This window comes from Palaemon carinicauda, chromosome 18 (assembly GCF_036898095.1).
Source record: "Palaemon carinicauda isolate YSFRI2023 chromosome 18, ASM3689809v2, whole genome shotgun sequence".
Taxonomy (NCBI): domain Eukaryota; kingdom Metazoa; phylum Arthropoda; class Malacostraca; order Decapoda; family Palaemonidae; genus Palaemon; species Palaemon carinicauda.
This window is the reverse complement of record NC_090742.1, coordinates 84,613,639-84,632,137: the sequence shown is the minus strand read 5'-3', so window position 1 is coordinate 84,632,137 and position 18,499 is coordinate 84,613,639. Positions and strand designations below refer to the sequence as shown.

The 18,499-nt window shown below is 36.7% G+C and overlaps 1 protein-coding gene across 11 annotated transcripts in view; it reads left to right on the top strand.

Moving 5' to 3' along the window:
- Positions 1 to 18,499, top strand: part of LOC137657922 (guanine nucleotide exchange factor DBS-like) — a 664,479-nt gene that overhangs the window by 517,118 nt on the left and 128,862 nt on the right. For 6 of the 11 annotated variants that reach the window (XM_068392587.1, XM_068392595.1, XM_068392594.1 and 3 more), the window contains 3 exons: positions 10,962 to 11,261; positions 12,796 to 12,876; positions 14,224 to 14,349. In XM_068392587.1, coding sequence (XP_068248688.1) covers positions 10,962 to 11,261; positions 12,796 to 12,876; positions 14,224 to 14,349 — 507 coding nt within the window. The remainder of the gene's footprint in view (positions 1 to 10,961; positions 11,262 to 12,795; positions 12,877 to 14,223; positions 14,350 to 18,499) is intronic. The other 5 variants (XM_068392589.1, XM_068392590.1, XM_068392592.1 and 2 more) reach the window with 5 other exon arrangements.

Below are 18,499 nucleotides of genomic sequence, written 5' to 3'. Positions count from 1 at the left end.
GAAAAAAAGCCTCAGACATGTTCCTCCACTTGCGTTAGTTTATGGTCTTTCCATGCCAGTGTATACCAGTAAATTTTCTTAGCTCGTCATTCTATTGTCTTCACTTTCTTTTGTTGCTTCGCTTACAATCTCTAAGGTCCCATTCTGTTATTTTTATGTCCACCTGTTATCTTTCATTCTCTTTACATGTCCTGTCCCTGTCAATATCTCTTTCATACATGTTGTTAGAATATCCTCTATTTTAGTTTGCTCTCGTATCTATATTGCTCTATTTCTATAGCTTAGTGTTATTCCCATCATTACCCTTTCCATAGCTCCTCGAGTAGTAACTAGCTTATGTTCTAAGGCTTTAGTAAGGCCCCAGGTTTCTGATGCATAAGTTAAAACTGGTAGGACCATATCATTAAATACTTTGCTTTTCATAGAAAGTGGCATTTACTTTTCATGATCTCATTTGGTTTACCAAAAGCTCTCCATCCCATGCTTATACTTCTTTCATTTTTGGTCTCGTGTCCAAGGGAAACCCTTGCTGTCTGTCCTAAGTACGTATATTCGTTAACAATCTCTAGAGGGTCGTCCTTAACTCTTATTTGTTGTCTGCATTTTAATTGAACATTATCTTACTTTTACCGTATCAATTCTCAGTGCTACATTTTTGCTTTTTCTATTCAAATCTATCATTGTTTGCAATTCCTCCAGTGATTCACTAAACACAACTATGTCATCTGCAAATCTTAAGTTGTCAATGTACTTTCCATTAATATTAATTCCTATATTTTCCCAATCTAAATTCTGAAAAACTTCTAGGCATGCTTTGAATAATGTAGGAGAGATGGGGTTTCTCTGTCTAACTGATATCTGAGTCGGAATTTACTCAGTCTTTTATGTAGTTTTAGGATTACTGTACTTCCTGTATATATATATATATATATATATATATATATATATATATATATATATATATATATATATATATATAAAACTTCAAGTATTATAACATAAGATTCATCTATTCCTTGTCATGGAAGGGCTTTCATTACTGCTGAGATTTTGACATAACCAAAAGCTTTCTCATAGTTTATAAATGCCATACATAGTGGTTTTTCATAGTTTGTTGATTTCTCCATTAGCTAGTTAATTACGTGGATATGATCAGTTGTTGAAAGGCCACTTCTAAAGCCTGCCTACTTTCTTGATTGATTAAAGTCTAGGTTTTTCTATATCATCTTTGTAAATATTTTATATATTACGTAGAGTAAATTTATTGGGCGGTAATTTTTCAGGTCTTTTGTGTCTCCCTTTTTGTGAATTAGTATAATGATAGAGTTTTTCCAAGCTGTAGTTATAGGGCATTCTTGCAAACATTTTGTGTAAAGTTCAGCGAGTTTTACTACCGTGAAATCTCCTCCATCTAAATTTATTATTAAATCAATTGTAAGGCCATCTTCTCCCGCTGCTTTGCCCATTTTTATGCCTTTTAATGCTTTCTTTACTTTACTGGCTCAGATGTTTCATTATTTCTATTGGCAAAATTATTTCTATATCGCTATTATATAGAAATCCTCTGCGATTTTTGTCACCCCGTCTCTTTTGTTGATAATATTTTCCTTTTCATCCTTAAAAGCCCATATCTGTTAGGGCCTGTTCCAAGATTTCTTTTTATTAACATGATGCGTCTTCCTTTCTTTAGCGTTTCCTCAATTTTGGTTTTCTTGTGTATACGAATATCGTGAGTTTTGTTTGTTTATTGTTTTGAATAGTTCAGCTAACTCTGTTGTATCTCTCTTGGATTTTATCCTCATTTCCAATCTTTTCTTTATTAGGTTTTGGGTGTTTTCCGATAGTTTTCTTTTATCTTGTTTAGGAACTTTTCCCCCTATTTCTTGTGCTGAATCCATTATAACTATTTTCTTCTTTATTTTCTTTGATATCCTCATGTAGCTGGGAGTACCTATTTTGTGTTGTTAAACTAAACTCTTCCGGTTTTTCTCTTATTACAGGAGTGTTTATTATATTTCTTAAAGTTATTTATCGGTTAATTTCCTTATATATATATGTATATATATATATATATATATATATATATATATATATATATATATATATATATATATGCATATTTAATGTGTTTGTGTGTGTATATACAGTATATATATATATATATATATATATATATATATATATATATATATATATATATATATATATAATGTATATAAAATGTAGATGTGTACACATAACGTACCTGTATGTTTGTTTATGCATATATTTTATATTTTTATGAAAACCAGAATGCTCCATAACCAGACCTAGATTTCTTCCTTTTCACTCATAGCTAACGTCCCTGCCTAGTACCAAAAAAAATTGTTACTAAAATTTTTAAAGACCTTTGCATAGGCTGGCAGTATTAGGTAATAATAGGTCAGGGAATTCGTAATTGACTTAAAGCGTTTGGTGAAATGTCTCGACCAAAACATCCTTGTAATGAATTTATTGTTCTTTTGTAAATAAAGTTTTATCAATCTATTGTTACTGAAACGTAAGGCTCTCCAGATGAGTTATGTGTTATCAAAATTGGTTACAAAGAGGTCCGATGAATTAGAATAATGAATGGATAGGTGTAGGACGATTTGTGAAATAAAATTTTATCCCTAATATTTCTATTGAAATTTAATTCCTTTGTTAAATTTGGATAGGAATCATAGACGATGGGAAATATTTCTCTGATTCACATTGTAAATGAAGGAATTAAACTCAAACTAATTATATGTAATATATATATATATATATATATATATATATATATATATATATATGTATATATATGTATATAAATTTATATATATATATATAAATTTATATATATATATATATAAATTTATATATATATATATATATAAATTTATATATATATATATATATATATATATATGTATATAAATTTATATATATATATATATATATATATATATATATATATAAATTTATATATATATATATATATATATATGTATGTATATATATATATATAAATTTATATATATATATATATATATATATATATATATATATATATATATATATATATATATATATATATATATATATATATATAAGCTAATGTTTTATATATCATGTACATATGTGTATATATTCGAACATACTGTAGATAGATAGCTCTTCAACATTATGCACCAGTATGCAGTTGAGAGCGGTTCCCACAGAATATCCAAGTCAAGCCAAAGCAGCAGCAATATGCTATTACCCATAGTAGCGAAAATCGGTATGTGCCATTGGGTGTATCCTGTGACATTCGAATTTAATTGCTACGTTCAGTTCCTGCAGATCCATCTTGCAGTTGACTGATTCCTGAGGAGCCAACGTCTCGTAGCGGTATTTTCTCAAGTCGATGCCTCCCATCTCTCTCTCTCTCTCTCTCTCTCTCTCTCTCTCTCTCTCCTCTCTCTCTCTCTCTCTCTCTCTCTCTCTCTCGTGTCAATGTGTTCAACCATGCTACCAAGACTGCGGCTGTGCTAACTACCGTAGTTTCCTAGTGTTACCTTCACCTTCGTTGAAATGAGTTGGATTTGTGTGCTGTCATGGTTTTGGACAATTGTTCTTGTTTTTGTTTTGCCGCCCAGTATTGTCAGTGGTGTTGTCCGTGCAGTTGGGTAGGAATGCACCCAGAAATGGAATTCTGTTGAAAGTGTTGATTTTGAGAAGGGCTGTTATTTAGTTTTCGTTTTTTTTCCTCTTCGTTCGCCCTTTCTGTTTCGCATCAAGACTATTGATCATAGCGAAGTCCCGTGGTGGTGTTGGGGTTCGTGATAGTTGTCCACCTGCTGCTGCTATCTCAGATGGTTTTTCGTCCTTGACATTAGAAATAGCAGCAGTAGCAGTAGTGCGGATGCTCCTGATGAAAGAGGTATTTAGTTATGATCCCGCTGTGTCTACTGCTCACAGCAGCCGGAACGTAAACCGGAGGCTTAATGTTGCATTTCAGTGCCTCATGAAAAAAGTTTTATTGCTCATAAATTGGACGTTGAAATTAATCTCGAAGGAAATACATTTGAGACAAGTGAGATAATTAACACAGTTAAGTCAAGTCTGGTTTTTTTTCCCGAAAGTACGTTTCTTCCGATTATATTCAGTAAGAAATGAAAATGTTTCCTCATTGAAAGATAATTGAATGAAGATGATTAACCCCATATACGAGAGCTTGAGTGAATACAGTGTTTGTGGCGGCGATAATGAGAAGCATAATTCCAACCCTTATTATCAAGACGAAAAAGAAAATGACGCTGTTTTGCATTGTTATCGCCCCCAATCGGTGCCTCCTAATAGCTCTAGGAATGCGTTGTATGACGTTCCTCCTCGACCTGCCAGCTGTATGTATGTGCCCTATGGGGACCCTTCCTCGCAGTCTTTCGAGGAATTTACAAAAAGGCGTAATGTATTAAAGGTAGCTCATTCCAAGGAACATCATAAAAATAAACTCGACCGCGAGAAAAACCACGACCCAATCTATGACGTACCAAGGAGGGTAAATGGGACTTGCTTCTCTAGAAAAACCGGTACCTTAGATAATTCAAGTTTGAAACCGAAAGAACGTGAAGAAGATCAATACTGTTATTTGAAACACTTTTATGAAGGAAAAGGGAGTACTTTGAATATTGATTATGACACATTTAGAAATTCCAGTGAAACGACACCATTCCGTTTATATCCAAAAGAATTATTAAGCACGCACGCTTCTAATTTTTCTGAGAATGATGCCAATGAAAAACCTTATCAAATTACTGATAAAAAATCTGATTGTCGTGATTATCATAGGCCCTCTTTAACTAATGGCCGTGTTGTGAAAAATATCTTAAATAACAGATCCTTTGAAATTAGAAATGATAAGCATTTACTGTTACGTACCCGTAGGTCTTCGCTACACAGTGATTACAAACAGCCGAATGACCTCAGGCGATATACGCTAACACATGTATCTACTTTAAGTAAATACTCGCTACTTAATGACTGCAGCAATAAGGGCCCTGGTTGTGGGATGAAAACTGAAAACTTTTTGAATGGACATTCAGATTCTAGTGGCAGTATATATTCTGAACAACAAAGGAATAAAAATTCACATTTTCTTGATTTCTGGAAAGCTGGTAAGGAGGAGAAGTTGTTCGACAGAGAGCTTAATGCAGCTTTTGGAGAAAAAGCAGCAGAGACTTGTGACAATACCACCTTGAAAAAAGGTATCGCCCATTATTCTGAGCAAAGTCCAAGATGTGCTGCCTGGAATGATTATTATTCCAGATGGAACGATGCAGACTACAGTTTGAGTGATTCAGGAATCAGCTCGGCTCAAGACCAGAGCTTGCTTGATACTGGGATGACCTTAGAACAGCACAGAAGTTTGTCAGAGGGTCCGGTGGTAAACGAATATTTGAATCAGCGTAGCAGACACACCAGATGCAACGCAGGATACAACCCATCCGTTAAATATGGGAGCAATGAGTCACTACAGAACCAAGGGTCTGAGCCTACCTGTATTTGGCCGGCATTAGACAATGCTTCAAGACATAAAGGCTGGAGAGGTGATGTGGATTTAACAAACGGTAATATCACCTGGTCCCAACCGCACTCTGTTCCAAATGGTAGTGTTTTGGCTAAGGAAGACATCGTCTGGAGGCAGAATCCACTCTGGGTAGACGACGATGCTGAACCTGAATCTGCTATTCAGTCTGGTGAGACAGGAGATCATATCTGGGGCTCTGAATTAAATATTGGCGTTGAAAGACTGTTAGTGAGCGTAGGTCTGTGCTTGGGTAATTACTTGAAGAAACGCTACCCACACCATCTCTTCCAATTGCCACCATCCCTTCATGAAGTAAGTTGGTGAAAGTACTCAGCACTGTTCTTATTAAAAAAAAAAAGAAAAAAAATGATGCCATAGAATTTTGTAATATTCATTGGAATCGGTTACGTTGTTTGGTGTAGTCAAAAGGTCAGCGATGAAGTGCCTGACCTTTTAAAATTGAAATAGCATGTTTATATTTTAATTCCAAGTACGAAATAAAGTAGCATATAAAATCAAGAAGTAAAGACTTTTACGTTACTGTGTTATATGTACTGTAGGCTCATTGCATCTAGGGAAAAGAAAGTTTAACAGCGACATACCTATTACCGACAGGACTGACTCATTATTCTCACCCTTGCTATACCATATGCTCAATATTTTTTCTTACATGTTGTATATAAGTTATATTTTATGCCAATAATCAATTGTGTGTATTAATTCATTCTAGTTTGTATGACTTATTTTTATTCCATTTGTTCACATAAGCTGATTTTATAGTTGCGAGTTTAGAAAGTCAATCGTCTTTTTTATATTTTCCAAGGAAATTGCTATTTACGTTAAGTGATAATTGTCATAGATAAATAAGACATCAATGTTTATTATTCATAATATCCGTTTAGTTTATGGGGCACCCTTTAACTCTAATATTTCCATTCAATTGCACGCTAGTCGTAAACCGTGTAAATATGGCATAAGTTTTCTTTCGTTTACGTTAGAATTAATAGGCTCTATTTTTATCGTGTTATTTGTATGAATAATTTTCTTTTGATTCAAACCTAGATGTATTACACGTCTTCCAATTGTATGTGTGTGAATATGCAAGAGGAGGCTCTCTCCGCCAACGAAGTTGAAATTAGGTTATGTTTCGCTTAAAGTCAAGTCTGTCTAAGCGTTTGTGTGATATCTGGAGGAATAGGGAAGTAGAATATGATGAAACTTAGCTAAAACGGCCATTAGGTGATGCTAACACACTTACGAAGCTGAATATGGGGCATCTCATTGGTTTTAGTTCTTCATAGCCATGGCAGGGGAATTCAAAGTGTTCTTGATTTTGTGAATTTTAAGTTACTCTTTGCAGGTTGTTTAAGTGTTAAGTTTTGTTTAGTATTCATCAAGTAATGTGATTGCATTATATTAAGGATTGACGGTTGCATAGAAATATGTTTTATGTTTACTATATTTTTCTTTAAACCACAATTATTCTTTTCCTTCAAGGGTATTTATCATAATTTCCAAACATTTAATTCAAGTATGAAGTAGTCTTTTGAATAAAGTTTGCCGCAGGTTCATTTATAATAAACCTGTACTTGAGCTCAAGCCTACTGTATATAGTATTGCAGTGTGGTCTAACATGGCATATTTTTCGTAATGGCCGCGGAATCTGTGTATGTGTTTTATGATTACAAACAGTATCTTGCTATATGTTGTTCCTCTTTGATGATTATAATCTCTCTCTCTCTCTCTCTCTCTCTCTCTCTCTCTCTCTCTCTCTCTCTCTCTCTCTCTCTCTCTCTCTCTCTCTCTCTCTCTCCTCCAAAATATTGTTTTTTTTTCCTCAGGTTTACCAAATTCATCACCAAGGAGGGGTGGTATGCACTTCCTTCCGGAAGAGTATGTCATCATGGGAATGCAACAACATTGTTGCTCTGCCCCACAGCCAGTAACCTTAATGTCGCTCCTTCCAGTGCTGTGCAATGTATTGTTTTCTCATGCCACCTGAGAGAGATGTGGTAGCGACAGAACCTTGTTTACGATATTCAATATGACTTCTTAACTATACGTTATTTTATAACTCTAGGATTACTCTGAAAAACTTTACAAATGAGACTAACTGCAGACTCTCTCTCTCTCTCTCTCTCTCTCTCTCTCTCTCTCTCTCTCTCTCTCTCTCTCTCTCTCTCTCTCTCTCTCTCTCTCTCTCTCAATAGATAGAATATCGGATTAAGAATTTTTAATGAAAACTATTGTAGAACGTTCTGGTTTTTGGTGAAATAAACATTTTGGCTGAAAATAGTTTTGAACTTATGAGTATAGAACTGTTTTATGGTTCTATATTTTCTATATTAAGGAAATGGAAAACTTGAGATTGATGAAAAACTCAGTGTTTGATCATCTTTATAGTTTTATCCCCCATTTTTATTCGTAATTCCATTTTCTTCATAATGCTGCACTACACTAGTCTCCAATAAATTTGGGCACCCTGGATATGAAAATCATATCACATATTTTCCTCTATGATCTTTGTAAACATTTCTTGATACAAACTACCTGTAGAAAAGTATGCGAGAAACAAATCCATAGTCTTTTCGTTTGTGATTACGTAATCATAACTTATTCGGCAATATATCAAGTAGTGGTTTAGGAAAGATTTTTTTTTTTTTTCAGAGATCGGCTTCTGTTAACAAGAGGTGGTAAAACTTTGTATCATTCACATTTACTTTATAGTAGAAGAGAGCCTTTGAGCCTCCATTTGTCATTTTATTGTTGTGGCATTGTGTTATCGTAGCAGACGTAGATGTCTTTTCGTAAACAAGCAAGGCAAAAGCACTGATAAAACTTCCCTACTTTTTGTTATCCCTTAAGACATTTTTTACTTTGTTCATTAATCAATCCTTTTATTTATAATAAAACCAAAATTTGGACTATGTAAGTTAAATTCATAACCAGTGGCCAGACAGGTTTGCTCTGTAATGCGACGTGTTTGGTTTAATATATTTTGATAGTGGTATTTTAATCCTGTGACAAGGTATACTAAATTAGCTGGGATATATTATAGTAAAGTCGTCATTTAAAGGCAGGTGTTTCTTTTTGAGATTCTACAATTGATGTTCAGTGTTCAGAAACACAAAGAAAAAAAATTATTTAATAAAAGGCGTTTATCCCCAGATGAAATAGCAACTGCTAATGCTTGGTGGCTTGAACTTTTTATTTGGGGAAGCATTAAATGTACGTTTTTTTTTTTTTTTTGGCCGTATCTGCATTATTTTGTATTACGAAAGTCAACCATTCTTCTTTATCTACTTCTAGTGTAGAACTGCGTATTTTCCTCAGTATTTCTGAAATTATTTATCTTATCTATTTCCGAGAGAAAGGTCCATATAGACACACATGATATGATTTATTAGAAACTTGCCTTCTCGGGCTATGCACCATAAATAATAAACGAGCATAAGTTTTATTTGGTTATCCCACTCTTTCTTTCTGTAGGTCTTGGTTTATCCCCAAGTGTCTTCTGGCATTATTTCTAAATAGATTGCTTCTACTTAACAAATATTCATCGTTTTACTTTTATGATGATTTAACGTGTATTTATTACCCTTTATTACAACTTATGGATGTTTTAAATTTACTCATTTAACCCAATGGAACATGGCCGTAGAAATGAACAGTATTCATGATTGTTCAGCAGTTGATAAAGGGGGTCGAGTTGCAGGTTTTCATGTCGTGTAGGAGGATTTATTATAAAAGTATTTTTTTACATTGATTAAATTTATTCTCCTTTACAGCTATGCCTTTTTGTTTTTGCATATATTCTATTTTTTTATAATTGATTCTTAGGTCTCATATATATATGTGTATATATATATATATATATATATATATATATATATATATATATATATATATATATATATATATATATATATATATATATATATATATATATATATATATATCATTTTGCAACTGAAAGGTGTAACCCATTTTTCTTTTGTAGCTAAATTAAACTGACTTGGACATTTAGTATTTTGATAGTTAAGTTGGACAAGCTATTTTGAATTAATCGCAATCTGCATGGTTCATGCAGTAGATTCCCCTGGGACTTGTTAAATAAGTATTTATGATCATTTCAAATATTTGATTTTGAAAAATTAATGCTTGGAAAACTGTCCGTATTTCTTTAGTTGTTTTAATCCATTTGCTTCCAGGTTCATTTAATTATGATAACTCCAATGAGATTTCGAATGTTTTTCTTTTTAAATGAAATTTATACTTTATTTTTTTTTTATCAGGTGGTTGCATGTTTGAGCCCTGTATATTTGCAAAGTTTCTGTTTGGAGAAAAAAAAATTGCTCTTAAACTTTTCGAAAAAATTACTTTGAAAAGTAAAGCCATTTCGACTTGCCAAACTGTCTGAATCATAGACCTGGAGAATTTGAGACCTGGTTACTTGGTCATTTCTTATCTTCTCGCTTTCTTTTTATACCGTCAAAGATTTTCTTCTTATATTTACAAAAAAAGTCACGAAATGGGAACTGAAGAACTATGTTAGTGTTGATGTGATGACTGGTCTGAATTTATCTGGATTTTATATTTTGTGTTGTGCTGTGTAGTCACTGTCGTTGGCAATTTTAGGGTGGATTTTGAATACTGTGGTCCATGTTTTTATTGTTAAAATTTTGATTGTTTTAAAACTAGTGGTGGCTGGCGTTTATGAAAATGAAGCGTGTGAATAGAATCTCTTGCTACTAAATTTACAACTTTTTGATTTTCTGAGAATCCATTATCTTGGCATATTACTTTCCTTTTGCATATATTGAAAACATGTATTACAAACTGATAATTATATATATATATTTTTTTTTTTGTTAAAGAATGCTAATATTGATAACTGCACTGCAAAGAGTTAATGAGTAGTGGAAACTTCATATATTTGTTTGGTCAAATCATGGTTTGTCAATTCACACTGATAAGGTATATTTTGCTCTTTCCCCTCCCCTTGCCTTAACAAATTCTGTCCCTGTTAAACCTCCACAACACGTTTAATCAATATTACTTCATTGTTTTTTCATGTCTTTGCTGTGACATTTTCCCCTCTGTTTTTTTTTTTTTCATGTGACGTTGCTTAACCACTTATTCGCTTTCTGCTAAATTTATTATTTTATCGTTTTTATCACGCTTCATTCCTTGATACCATTCAAACCTACCACCATTCTCTTCTGTTACATTTATTTTGTTATCCTGTTTTATCATGCTTCCTTCCCTGTTTCTATCCATACACGAACACCCCCCCCCCCCTCTTGTGCATTTTATTTGGTTGCTTTCTATCTCTTGCTTTGGCTCCACCCATGACTCTCACTTCTTCTCTACTTTTGCACTTCACGAGGCACTCCTGCGTTACGATGCCAAAACTGAAACTTCCTCCACTGCTTCTGCCTCTCGTTACTGTCCCCTCTGCATATCCCCGGCGCATTCTTCCGCTTCCTCGCCCGTCCCCTTACACCTATCCTCACAGAGAGATCGGGAGCGTGGACGGAGGGTTGTGAACAGGAATCCCAGGCGTCTTTTTACCTTCATGGAAGAGACGGCATTGGCCCATGCTCGTACAGTCATGGAGTTGATCGACGATATAGCCTCATCGTACTCGGATGACTTCGTTAGCGGAGACTATATCCTCCAGATCCAGGTGTGTGTGCAGGTCAAACACACCAGCAGCTTTCCCCAGATGATCAAAATTGAAATACAGTATAGAGATATTATTTTTTAAGTGTAATATACATGTTTTTTTTATTCACATCTGTTAAATCTAAAAAAATTTTACTGTCATTTTTAATCTCTCTGTAGGCTCTCATAGTTCAATTTAAATGTAGTATCTCATAGTTCACTATTAATGTGTGAAGTACATTTTGATTGGATATATGTGTCATTTTATGGACTTTGTAATGACGACTTATTTTTGGCTACCCTTTTTTCGACCGGCCGCTTACCTTCGGTGTCCCTCTTTCCATTGTACTGCCCCCAACTGTTTGACCTGCACGACACCAGACGCACAAACTCTCTCTTTCTAAAGTGCTGTCTTGTTCCCACTCTCTGTTGTAAGGGAAAGGACGTTTAGCTATGGCTGATGTTGCATTAACGTAATTCTAGTTGTAGAATTCATAGGAAATTGAAAGATTCATGTTAACTATTTGCAGTAAAGTGTCAAGTAGCAATGTCATCATTTTGATTTACTTTTTTTTATGTTGTACAAAGGCACGTTGTGTTCAAAGCACAAGTTGCTTTTAACACTGATAAGTTATCATTTATCCAGAACCGTATTATTCTGGAAAAAAAATAAGATTGTCCTTTTTTTTTTTTTTGTGCATCAGGAAATTGTACCTGTAATACGTTTTGGCTAAATCTCCATGGAGGTCTCGCTGTGGGGTTGTTCTATGCTATGCGTCCTTTTGAGATCTTATAATAAATCATCTTTTATACAATTCCAGAGCTAAATTGTTGTTGTAGTTTTGAATTTTTTTCTATTGACAGGTATTCAAAAGAATTTATAACAGTAATATCTTATCTTATGTCTTCTAAAGGTATGGTATATAGTCTCACTTCAAAACTGTGCTTCGCCCTGGTTTCTACGACTAAACAACCGAGACTTCATTAAGCTAATGATGACAACAATTCTTTGCTGTTCCATAGATAAATTCCCCATATGACTTGTTTTTAAAAGATCTCTTCTTTTTCTTTTCACTCTGTCTTTCACTGTCTATCGCTCTTGATGTTGCACAACGCATTGCACTCGTATCTTTAAATGTGAATTTCTTTGGTAGCTCTGATCTTGTTGATGTGGCAAATTAGAGTTGTTGGAAAATGGTTTTTGATTATTTTTTTTCTTACTTTCACTGCGAGTAACGCCAATCAAGCTAGTTTTTTGTTAATCGAGTTCAGTCTAATTGTACGTTCTCTTATTGTCAGTACATATATGGAATGTCGGGGGTGAATCTTTTCCTCCCATGGAACCATTATCCATGTAGTATATCAAAAGCAGCCTGGATACTCCTTTGCTGCATCCATTTTTAATAACTCTAAGCCACCAGCCAGCTTGAACTCTCTTCGATGCGTCTTCTGTCTTAAATAAACGTATCTCGGCTTTCTGTCTTCTCTTAAACCTCGGCGTTCCTCTCTTGTCTCTCAAGTGTCTAACGCGGCCCTCTTTACTCTCCTTGACACAGCGTCGCCCCGGCTACCATCGCTTCTACAATGAGCAACTCTTTTCCCGACAGATCCAGCACGCCGTGGCGACTCTCAAGCAGGTACAGTGCCGGCCCCAGGGCTGAGGTGCGAGGGACTGTCCCAGGATCCCCAGGTTACTTTTCCCAGGAGTCCATGGGTCCCCTACCTAATCATCCCCAGGCTGGTGCTTTAACCTTGTAACTCAGACATATTTTCTGGTATTACTACAGAAACAGGTGCTTTTGGAAATGTTTGTTATTCTTTTAAGAGCATAGTGAATTAGATTTTACAAAATTTGCTAGTTGCCCATTTTTATTTAGAATGAGATGTCTGTGCTACAAGCTGAGTACTGTGTCTGTGTCCTCTGTAACCTAGCCTGATTATATCCTGGCAAATTTGTACAATACTGTACAGTAGTCCAATCCATGACTTTCATTGTGGAAGAGTGTAATGTGATCCAGTTTTAGTTTTTATTATTTTTTTTTTATATATGACAATGATTGTCATGGCTACTGGATGCAATATCCCTTTACTTTTTTTTTTAAAGAGGGATGGTGTAGGGCAACCTGGAGGGTTTTTACTGTGGGGGGTCTCTCGCACTTTTTGCCCCTGGGTGCTCCTGCCCCTGTCTGTGCTGAGTTTGATGGTCCCTCACTCCGATATCCTTGGGACCCCGTGGTGACGTCAGAGTACATTATTTTTGTTATTTTTAACCTTTTAATCCTCGTATATTATGATTTGGGGTTCCTTGCAGTAGGGCGTGGGCCCACAGTGCAGTGTGTCCCTGGTATCCGCGCCTGTGATGCCCCAGGTGTGGGCACCACGCCCTTGTGTTCCGTCATCCTCACACCCTCACTCTGGACGACCAGGGCTGCCCATTTATTTCAGTGATATTTTTTTTTCTAATTTTACGACTTTAATTTATTTATCAATGTTCACAGTTTGCATATGTAAAAAAAAAAAAATATTTTTGAGCTATATTATGTAGTAGGTGTCTTGTAAGATGAAGTGTATACATACAGATTTCATGTATATATACACCCAGAATACACAGACATATTGTATGCCAGATGGTACAAGTCAATTGTTTCGGAGACTGCTGTGTTGTCTTGTCAAAGCTTAGTTGCTTTATAGAAGTTTTAGAACCCGTATCCTCAGACTGAATATGAATTTGTCGTGTGTGATTTTGTTTGCTGGCAAATCATAAGAGAATGAACCAATATATTTATTTTATTATCAGGTGGGATGATCTCTAGGGCCTTTTTATACAGTAAGAATACCTGAATGTATTGAAAGAAATTTCACTTCTCCTGCCATTTGAACTGGGCTAGGAAATGTAAGAGTTTGGTTTTCGAAAGTTTGGTGGCATGCTGCTCCTTTTCGTAGCCTCCCAAACCCCAAGATCCTCCACCTCATTTTGGTTTCAGGCAGTGGAAAAGTTCAGCGCCAACACCCAGGAGATCAGTGCCTCCCTTCGAGCCTTTACCCAAAAACTTCAGGAAACTGAATTCCCCAATGATGTCACTTCAACTGAAGAGTTGCTGAATAGTCAAGTAAGTGGGATATTTTTGTCCATTGGTAAATAATAATAAAATAGAGATCTCATTTAACTGGTAATGTATCACAACAAAACTCGAAATGACTGATGTCGTACTAGATGTGTAGCCTACTATACTTTTTGTAATGACCATTTGTTTCTACTCGCAGTACAAACTATCATCATTTAAATGGATTTACTCCATTACTTTTTAGCTACAACCAGAATTAAGGAAATCTTCGGATTTTGCTAACATTGTATGGTTGCTAGCATCCCACTCATACTGGATAGGTGCGACTGGGTCAGCATGACTCGCGTCACTTATCACCTGGTCGCCGCTCCAATTGCATGCTGCTTGACCGCTGTCTATGCTATGTTTCACTGTGTTTTGTGCATTTTCTCTGCTCGGTGCATTTGAGATGAAGTGTTTCATAAGTGTATATGGAAACCTGCCCCAATCTTGGAGGTAGTCCTTGTGGCACCTTCATGAGCCAAGAATATGAACCTAAACAAGTCTCTGTCTCCTTCCACGAGTGTGTTTAACCTGGGAGAGCATATTTTTGTTCCAGATTTTACAGATCAGCCAGTTCTTTCCTCCACAATGCAGGAAATGAACACTACACCGAGAGGTGACAGATTAACCTGTTTCACCAGGTACAAAAGTGGCTGTGTTAGAAGGAGCTTAATATTCTCTTATTCAAACTCACAATGATTCTGACCTTCCTGTAACTCTTAGAGGTTCTAAAGGTAAGCCTTTCCCCACCATTGGAAGCAACCAGCTTCTCTCCTGGGAAGACCACTGCTTCCTTTTTAGATTTTTCAGAAGGACCTCACCAGGAATTACAGACCTGGGATCTTAGTACGAGTGCAACATTAGCTCTACACCCACTGGCTCACAAATGTAAGTATAGTATACTTTTTATATGCATCAGTTGGGGAATATGCAAACAAATTATAAAGTGCCTACTGAAGGCATGCGTCACCAAGTAGACATCAGCTGAACTTTCCACCATCTCATCTCGCAAGTGAGCGACGAGGCCGCCATCTCACAAGTAACGACAACTTGTATTTACGTCACGATAACGAACCTTCCATCCTCTAAGAGACTAACTTATATCGTTCTGGTCCATCTAGAAATTTGAATGGTAGAGTAACTTCTACCATGGTTGTCCCTAGGTCAGTTAAAGTAGCTGCAGGGAGTTTTAAACCTAAGCCTAGACAAGCATAGAGTTTTGACAAAAAACAGGAAGTGAAACCATACCCACCATTTCCTCATGTCAGAGCAACAATGGATTTTCGAAACAATCCACACAAGGGACAGAGGTCAGACTCCTTGCCATATTATTCGGCGAAAAGATACAGACATTCTTGGTGGGATACACCAGATCAATCATTTTCTTCTCAACAGGCTTCTAGCTCAGAGAAGGAGAGGAAACATTTTTAACCTTTGCCCTTATAATATGTCAATGAGTTCACACTCATTTTGACCGGGTCTATTGCTTCATCTCGTTCCTCAGGACTCAGATAAGAAATTAAATATTTTTCAGGCAAAGTGATGAATTTACTTCCTTTTCTGAAACAAGAACCAAGTACTTCTGTCATGAATCAGAGTATTAGAGGCCTCAATCTGACTATGATCATCATCAAGGACTCTCCTGAACAGATGCCTCTGGGATTTCCCCCCTATAGGTTCCAACATCAGGTTCTAGAGAGGCCTCCCACTTTTTTTTAAATTATGATCCTGATTAGGTGTATACAAGGGTTGGGTGAACTGCGAAGTTCTCAACCTTTAAAAAGATGTACTATTGATTTTCCCAGAACTTCTGAGTACACGTTCTAAATTCGATATGTCACTGTGAAATCATGCAAGAGACACTTTAAAACTGTTGAGTAAACAAGAGTGTGCTTCAGCAATCTCATTGAGGTGAAGTACTGTAGATCCTCAAAACTACCTCCGCCTGCATTATCAAGGTAAAGAAAATTTTACGAAAACTCTGGGGCATACCCAAGTCCCCTTCTGATTGACCCAGACGTTGCTAATATGACTCTGGGAACCTCAGTTGTGAAACTTCCCTATCTTTCATCCTATTTTCAGCTCCTGAACTGCAGACTGTTGAAGTTGCGACCATGTCAGCCCTCCAAGCATGCTCCTGGCTCAATCACTGGTTGGGAACCATATCATATTATGTCATTTCAGAGAACTTTAAAGATGTTGAAAATTTGAAGCAGTATTAAGAATTTCTACGTTCAAAGGTGAAAGTCCTGGAGTTTGTTCTTCACCAGACAGCTTCCATATGGGGTATCTGCATCTGTAAGAGGAGATATTTAGTACTTGCCAAGTGTTCTAAACAAATTACTCAGTGGGATAGTCTTTACTTATGAAACTTTAATATTACAGACCATCCTATACTTTTTCCTCTCATAGAAGTAACATCAGTGGTGGAAAAGTGTTAGAAAACCAGCCATTCTTCTTTCTTAAGAAGAGCAGCGGCTTTACATTTTACAATTTACCAAGCCCCTAGACCATCTCCTCTCAAACGGTACCACAAAAAAGCTGCTACATGACCCAGAGAATAATTCCTCATTTAGAAGACAGGATACAGCAGTTCTTTTTCGTTGCAGAGGACATCCTTCTAACCGAAGGGGCAGAGGTACCTGTTAGGGAAGGTATGTTCCCCAACTTATCACCAGTGGGGGGGGGGGGGGGGAATGCCTGTAAAATTGTTGAATGAGGTGGCAGTTCTTCAGGGCAGCTCCCTGGTCAGTAGGAGTACTTTGATCGGGGTATCACGTCCCATTCACGAGCTGTCGCTCTCCATAACTCGGATTCCGACAATCAAGTCCTTTTATATGAAGTTATCATCCAGAAAGACCTCTTATAGGTATAAGAGGTGTCTCAAATGCTCAGGAAAGATGCTGTAGAGGAAGTCTTTAAAAGGTCTCCAGGTTTCTTCAGCAACATCTTTCTGGTAAAGAAACTAACAGGAGGCTGGAGAGCTGTCATAGACCTTAACTGGTGGAACCAGTTTATACTCCAAATAAGGTTGAAGATGGAGACACCAAGTACAGTAATTCAAGCCATCAGAAAGGATGACTTCCTGCTGACCTTAGACCTGTAGGATGCTTACTTCCAAGTTTCTGTCCATCCAAGGTCAAGGAAGTAGTTACACTTCCTTTTCAGAAAGAAGCATTCCAGTTCATCGTGCTATGCTTCAGCATGTCCATAGCATCACGTGTTCACTCGCATGTTCATTCGGATTTCCTCATGGGCACATGCCATGAAGATAGACTCCTAAGTTACCTGGATGACTGGCTTCTTGAAGCAGAGTCAAAATCACAACTCATTCATCACAGGAACCTCTTGGTCAGTTTTTGTCAAGAGCTAGGAGTCCTACTAAACTTAATAAAGTCTAACCTAGTCCTTCATCACTGAATACGATACTGGGCATGGTTATAGACTCGGCCAAAGCCAGAGTTTATCCCTCTTGAGATGGGATCCAGAGATTCAGACAGGTCGTAGCTTCCTTTTTGGAGGTGGATTTCCTTCCAGCTCACTCATGGCAGAAGCTCCTGGGCCATTTTCGCTCTTTACAATGGGCACTAAAGAGTCGGTAGTAACAGATGTCAGATGCCCCATCAGCTCTTTTAAGAATACCCAAGATATGAAGACAGACCTCTCGTGGTGGCTGAAGGGTCGTGGTGGCCTGTGTGGTAATGTCCCTGACTGGTAATCGCCAGACTGGAGTTCGAGTCCTGCTCAAACTCGTTAGTTCCTCTGGTCACTGCAACCTTACCATCCTTGGGAGCCTATAGGTCTATCTGCTGAGTCATCAGCAGTCATTCCCTGGCCTTCCCTGGTCCTAGCTTGTGTGGAGAGTGGGTTTGGGCGCTGATCATATGTATATATGGTCAGTCTCTAGAGCATTGTCCTGTTTGCTAGGGGAATGTCACTGTCCCTTGCCACTGCCATTCATGAGCGGCCTTTAAACCTTAAAGGATGAGAATTGGTTAGTTGCATTTCCCCTACAGGCACATGGTCAAAGGAAGACAAGTTCTTCCACATGATATACCTAAATTTTAAGGCAGTGTACCTGGCAATCAAAGGTTATTCAGTAGTGTTGATGAGCATCAACATGGCCATAGTGACTTTTGCATCAACAAACAGG